This window comes from Pan troglodytes, chromosome 6 (assembly GCF_028858775.2).
Source record: "Pan troglodytes isolate AG18354 chromosome 6, NHGRI_mPanTro3-v2.0_pri, whole genome shotgun sequence".
In the NCBI taxonomy this organism is placed as follows: Eukaryota; Metazoa; Chordata; class Mammalia; order Primates; family Hominidae; genus Pan; species Pan troglodytes.
Window position 1 is genome coordinate 53,851,567 of NC_072404.2, and position 6,907 is coordinate 53,858,473.

A 6,907-nucleotide genomic window follows, 5' to 3' on the forward strand; every position below is an offset into this window, starting at 1 on the left:
TGGGTGTTTGGGGCTATGATAAACAATGCAGTTATAAATATTACTACAAGCAATGCAGCTATGAACATTCTTGTACATGGTTTCTGATGAAGACAAGTATGTATTTCATTTAAGTATATTTTCAAGAGAGATATTGATGGGTCATAGGATACATGCATAATCCGATGCAGTAGATTTTGCTCAGTTTTACAAAGCGGTTGTAATGACAACCTTTTCACATCTAACCTTTTAAAAAGCCCTAAAGGGTGGATGGGGAGGGAAGCTAAAATGATCACATTAATCTAATGTGAAGGCTATAAACTTCTGGATAAAGTATTACAAGTTGGCAAACTAAAAATTTCTACTTAAAACATAAGAAAAATCACATTAAGATGGACCATTCATTAACTGTATTCACTAGAGTGGGCCACCTAATTCTCCCAGTACAGAATCTTTAAGTAGCTTATCTACCCTACATAAAGCAGTCATACCTATTAGCCATCCAAGAGTGTGACAGTGTGGAAACCAACTAAGAAGAGAATTTTCTTAACTCTCTTCCCCTCCAGGGAAGTGTATTCTGGAACCTCTTCCTTTTAACTATTATTGGAGATGTGGAGAGTGGTAGGGGGTCCACTGTATAAAAAAAGTTGTTCATAGGTCAGTTATGGTCTACAAGAGCTCTTTTGGTGGGCTGCATTAAGTGAAAATTATCACATTACCATATTTACCAAAGATTAACTCCAGTGTTTTTCGTTTTTTGTTTTTCACTAGAAAACTGGCTGCCAGGCTCTGCATTGCAAAATTCCTTCGGGGCCTTCGCCCAGCCAGTGGGATTCTGCCATTTGGGGCAAGCATATTTTGTTATTACTGTGATTTTGAAATGCTGCTCTACTTGTACTAACAACTTTGTAGCATTCCTTTTATTTTATTGACAGTTTTGTTCTGTGCAAGTGCTTCATTGTTACCAATAGGAAGGTTATTTCATTACTTGTAGTTTTTGTTTTCCCAGCAGGCAGCACATGGGCAGGGCGTTTGTAAATAGGTTTAGGGTCTTTGGATTCCCTGCTATAATAATCCCCACATATGTTCTCACTAGAGGAAACAGGGTGATTCACTCAAAATGTGCATCCCCTACCAGAGTCTTTAGTCAATTATCACCCAAGAATGTAATAAATGCCACTCTGTGCCCAGAGTCCTGAGGCCGGTGCTAAGCTCTGCATACCACCAAGACTATACAAGCTAGCCCAATGACAAAAAAAAAAAAAGTGAATTATCTGGAAGCTTTTAAGTTCCTGCTGCTGTGGCTCATTCTTTTAAAGAGGGTGGCTCTCCTTTCTTAATCCTTCTCCCAAGTCTGCTGTTATTAATCCAGATACCGTTGACATAGAAGTATTGTGATCAAGTGTAAGACTGTGATCAAGAGAAACCTTCAAAGGAAACTATTGAAAATGATTTTCTCTATAAAGGGAGAAAATACTGTCTGTCGGGTAACAGGTAACAGATGAACAGACACAAGTGACAGATGTAACACATAAAACCTACAATTTCAGGCACACCGTTCTGCCATGTTTACCTACCCATTCGCATCAGGGTTTTCGTCTTCTGATAACAAAGCATTGCCACTGGCGCTACCGCTGGCGTCTTCAGAGCAACGTCTAAAAAACATGGCAGCCCTTCTTGCCTTTGTTTTTCCACTCATGATCCCCTACCAAAGAACAAACAGCTGGTAGGATGAAAAGCAACATTTGTCCTCATTCCTATTTTATGAAAAACATGAAGCTATACATACAGTTTCTAAATTTGTTTTGTGTAATGTCTTCTTCCTCCACGGGTGTTTCTTCTTGAAGACGGAATTTTGAAAAGCTTCTGATTCTTCTGTTGCATCATCCTCCGTGACACCTCATAATGCAGATGGCCACCACGCCTAGCCAGGGCATGGACAGGCATCCACCTCTCTGCTTCAAGGGCCTAATTGTACCCTATGTCGAACCCACTGAATAATACAAAGGCCCCCCCATGTACCTACCGCTTTTCTATAGCAAATCTGGATGTTTTGCTGTGTTTGCTTCAGTGCTTTTCTAATAAAGAAAATATCAGAAATATAATAGTAGACCCCCAAGTATCCTTGAATCTCAGCACTCTTATTTTCCACAGATCATTACAACCTGAAAATTGATATACTCTATTCTCATTATTTTTGATACTTTACTATGTAAATCTGTATCTATAAATAATACCATTTTCATGCTTAAAACATAAACTAAATGTTATGCCACTCTAGGTTTTCTTACAATATTATTTATCTTGAGACATTAACTCCACTCATTTTAATTGCTCTATGGTATTTCATTATACATACATCACAATTCATTTACCCATCCTTCTGTAAATGTATGCTTAGGTTGTTTTCAGTTTTTTTGGCAAGGAATAATGCTCATTGCACGTTGTTATATGCACATCACAAGGTTTTTCTAAACATACACCTAGAAACAGAATAGTTAGGTGGAAGGATGAGCTGGTTTATTTGGGGCATAAATTCTATGATGACAGTCATTTCACTCTCAGCACTTTGGAGATACTACTCCATGGCCTTGTGGATTGATTGTTGCTGATGAGAATTCTGTCTTATCTTCATTTCTCTTTTTTTTTTTTGGCAATTTCTCATGTAGTTTTTAAGATTTTCTGTTTATCCATATTTTCCAGTTGTATTTTAGTGTATCTAGGTTTGATACTAGTTTTTGTTTTTCCTCACTTATAACTCAGAGAGTCTTTTCAGTTTGGGTACTTGTGTGTTTTTTCAGTTCTGGACTATTTTTCAGCCATCAGGGCTTCAAATATTGCTTCTCTGCCACTGCCTCAATTTTCTTAGAATGGTCCACCTATTGACACTTGTGTCTCCCTTTTGCTTTCCGTTCAACTGCTCCTTCATATTTGTTTTTGCTTTTTTCTCTTTTTACTTATGCTGATTTCTGGGTGAATTTGTAAGTGTTATTTTTCAATTTACTACTTATTTTCTGAAAGCTTAGATTTATACCAAGAAATCCCCAAGTTTCTACTTTTTTACCTACTAGTCCAAAATTCGAAAGTTACAAAATGGTACACAGCAAATATGGCCTTTCCACCCGGCATCTGCCTTCTAGCTATTGGTTCCCCTCTCTTCTAGCATCTATGCTACCATTTATAGTATTTCCTTTCAAAGATGTGATACACATGCACAGTATGTGACATTGTATTAGATATGTAATATTTTATAGGTATATTTATCTCTCCACATTCCTAATAGTAGCTTACTATAAACTGTGCTCTGCATCTTGCTTGTTTCCCTTAAACATGTATCTTGGAAGTTGTTTTGATTGTTTGAGATAATCTTCCTCGTTCATTTATGACTGAATAGTGTTTCATTGGGTGAATGGGCCATAGGCTATTTAGCCTGTCTCATATTGATGGGCAGTTTGAAATTTAAAATAATGTGCAATAGTAATCTTGTATTTAAGTTATTATCCATATGTGTGAATATATCTTTAAGGATATATACCCAGAGGAGGAACTTCTGGGTCAAAGTCTATGTGTATTTTTCAAGAATAAATCCGCACATATACAGCCAACTAATCATTGGTAAGTTTGTCAGGTGTACACAATAAGGAAAGGACACTGTAGTCTCTTCAATGAATGGTGCTGGGAAAAGTAGATATTCACATGCAAAAGAATTAAGTTGGACAGTTATCTTACACCATACCCAAATAATACCTTGAAATAGATAAAAGACTTAAACATAAGACCTCTAACCATAAAATTCCTAGAAGAAAACAAGGAAAAAATCTCCTTGACATTGGTCTTGACAATGACTTTTTAAATATGACATCAAAAAGCACATGCAAAAATAAATAAGTGGAACCACATCAAACCAAAAACCAAAAAGCTTTTGCACAGCAAAGGAACTTAATAACAAGAAAACAAATAACTGAATTTAAAAGTTGGCAAAGGTCCTAAATAGACATTTTTTTTCCAAAGAAGACATACACATTGCCAACAGGCATGTGGAAAGCTACTCAACATCATTAATCATCAGGGAAATGTAAATCAAAACAACAATGAGATATCACCTCACAGCTGTTAGGATGGCTATTATAAAAAAGATAAACAGCTAGTGTTGCACAAAGTGGTACACGCCTGTAATCCCAGCTACTCGGGAGGCTGAGGCAGGAGGATTGCTTGAGCCCAGGAGTTTGAGACCAGCCTGGGCAACATAGCCAGACCCCATATTTTAAAGAAATTGTTAATCTTAAAACAAACGAACAAATAAAAATATATAAAGATAAGTGTAGGCAAGAATGCAGAGCAAATGTAACCCTTGTATACTGTTGGTGGGATGTAAATTGGTATACTCATTATGAAAAACAGTATGGAAGTGCCTTAAAAAATTAAAAATAGAACTACCTTATGATTCAGCAATCCCACTTCTGGGTATATATATCCAAAGGATATAAAATCAGTGTGTTGAAGAGATATTTGCACTTCCATGTTCATTGTATCACTATTTACAAGCCAAGATATAAAAACAACCCAAGTGTTTATTGATGGATGAATGAATGTGATTTATGCACACACACACACACACACACACACACACGGCAGGTGGGTGGTGGTGGTGGGGGGAGAGAACGAGAATGGAATATTTTTCAGCCATAAAAAGTAGGAAATTGTGTCATTTGTGTCCACATGAATGAGCCTGGAGAACATTATGCTAAGTGAAATAAACCAGACACAGATAGGTGAATACTGTATGATCTAATTTATATGTGGAGCCTAAAAAGTCAAATTTGTAGAAGCAAAGAGTAGAATGGGAGTTGCCAGTGGCTGATGGGCAGAGGGAGTGGGAATGGGGAGATGCTGGTCAAAAGGTGCAGAGTTTCAGTTACAAGAGGAATACATTCCGGGGATCTAATGTACAGCATGCTGACTACAGTTAGCAATATTGTATTGTATACTTGAAATGTGTTGAGGGAGTAGATCTCAAGTGTTCTTACCCCACATACGCATACACAAAGGTAACTAAGTGAGATGATGAATATGTCAATTAGCTTGATTGTAGTAATTATTTCACAATGTACATGTGTATAAAACTAACATGTACAACTGAAACATAGAAGTTTTGTTTGTTAATTATATCTCAATAAAGTTGGAAAAAATCCAAAATGTGTCTTTAAAAATTTCAACCAAAGAAAAAGGCCATTATTTTAACATGCAGAGCACTGCAGAGTCAAAGAAATCCAGTCTCTCTCCTGTGTGAAGAGAAGATGATCTTGTTTCTCCAATGAGGCTGAAAACCCAAACTGCTATATAACATTGAAATACATAAATATATATCAAAAAAGGAAAGCTTGTCTTTAAATTACTCAGATTATCAGAAAAAAGCACAAAATGTAAAAGCCCCTCCAGTTGGTGGAACCCTGGTGAGACTATGTTGTATGTTCTAGAGGGAAAGACTGAGCTCACAGAGGTGAAGGTTGGAGAGGGGAATTATACAAGGGCTTTCAGCTGCTTGAGATTGGAACGGACAGTAACAAGGCAGGGCAAAAGTGGAGAGATGGAAAAGCACAAATGGAAGATGTGTCCTGAAAGTTTAAATAAACTAGCTTCAGCCAACAACATGGGTAAACCAACAGAGACCAGGCAGGAAGGAAGGGCCAGAGGGCTTTGAAAAATCAGAATTTGTACTCCAATACATTTTTCCTCTTCTCAAAATGCTCATAAGCAGGAGATTATCTGCATATCTACAAGTAAAGTGAAAAAATTAGGCATAAAGTAAAAATATATGTCAGAGAATGTTGGATCTTTCTAAATACTGAGGGCCATTATGTGGTAGAAAGATGATTATGTCATGAAGTATAGAAAATAAAGACATTGAGATATTCTTATTATAAATAAATTATTCTTGTATCATGTTTTAATTTGCATGGCATCATTACCTACATTCTTATCTGATCTGGTTTGCAAATATTTGTAATTTCAATCACACTGCAAAAGTCAAAAGTTGGCCAGGTGTGGTGGCTCATGCCTAGAGCCCCAGTGCTTTGGGAGGCTGAGGCAGGAACATCCCTTGAGGCCAGGAGTTGGAGACCAGCCTGGGCAACATAGCAAGACCATTGTCTCTGCAAAAAAATTTAAAAATTAGCTAGATGTGGTGGTGTGGGCCTGGACTCCTAATTACTCAGGAAGCTGAGGTGGGAGGATCTCTTGAGCTTAAGAGTTCAAAGCTTCGCTGAGCCATGATCACACTAATGCCTTTCAGCCTGGATGACAGAGCAATATCCTGTCTCAAAAAAAAATAAAATAAAAATAAAATAAAAAGTTTCCTCTAAGGAATGATAATACTTCATTATCACTGAACTTATTATTTCAGCCAGTCAAGAAGGTTATCAACTTGGATGAATGCTGTACTTTTTTGTTAATCCAACAGAGAATAGAGATGCTCTTTGGTCATGACAGCTCCAGTTATTATGATCAATTAAAAAAAAAAAGAATAGCCTTCTTGACTAGGCACGGTGGCCCATGCCTCTAATCCCAGCACTTTGTGAGGCCAAGGCAGGTGGACCACGAGGTCAGGAGTATGAGACCAGCCTGGCCAACATGGCAAAACCCCATGTGTACTAAAAATACAAAAATTAGCCAGGCGTGGTAGCACGTGCCTGTAATCCCAGCTACACCGGAGGCTGAGGCAGGAGAATTGCTTGAACCCAGGAGGTGGAGGTTGCAGTGAGCCAAGATCGCCCCACTGCACTCCAGCCTGGGCGACAGAGCAAGGCTCTGTCTCTAAATAAATAAATAACCTTCTCTTGACCATACAATCCCGTAACTAGAGGATGCCGTGACTTGCACAAACAAACGCATTTGTCATGCTTGGCAATAACCTAAGAGCATGTAGATG

The 6,907-nt window shown here is 37.7% G+C and overlaps 1 protein-coding gene across 13 annotated transcripts in view; it reads right to left on the reverse strand.

Annotated features, from left to right (window-relative positions):
* The window catches only part of SUN3 (Sad1 and UNC84 domain containing 3), a 48,009-nt gene that overhangs the window by 39,384 nt on the left and 1,718 nt on the right, over window positions 1-6,907 (reverse strand). For 4 of the 13 annotated variants that reach the window (XM_016945707.4, XM_003318422.6, XM_009453044.5 and 1 more), the window contains exons 1-2: window positions 1,769-1,867; window positions 1,557-1,684 (exon numbers count right to left, since the gene is read on the reverse strand). In XM_016945707.4, the coding sequence (XP_016801196.4) occupies window positions 1,557-1,678 (122 nt within the window). In that variant the 5' untranslated portion in view covers window positions 1,679-1,684; window positions 1,769-1,867. Of the gene's footprint in view, window positions 1-470; window positions 613-1,556; window positions 1,685-1,768; window positions 1,869-6,907 lie in introns of those variants that run through there. The other 9 variants (XM_063815348.1, XM_063815344.1, XM_063815345.1 and 6 more) reach the window with 5 other exon arrangements.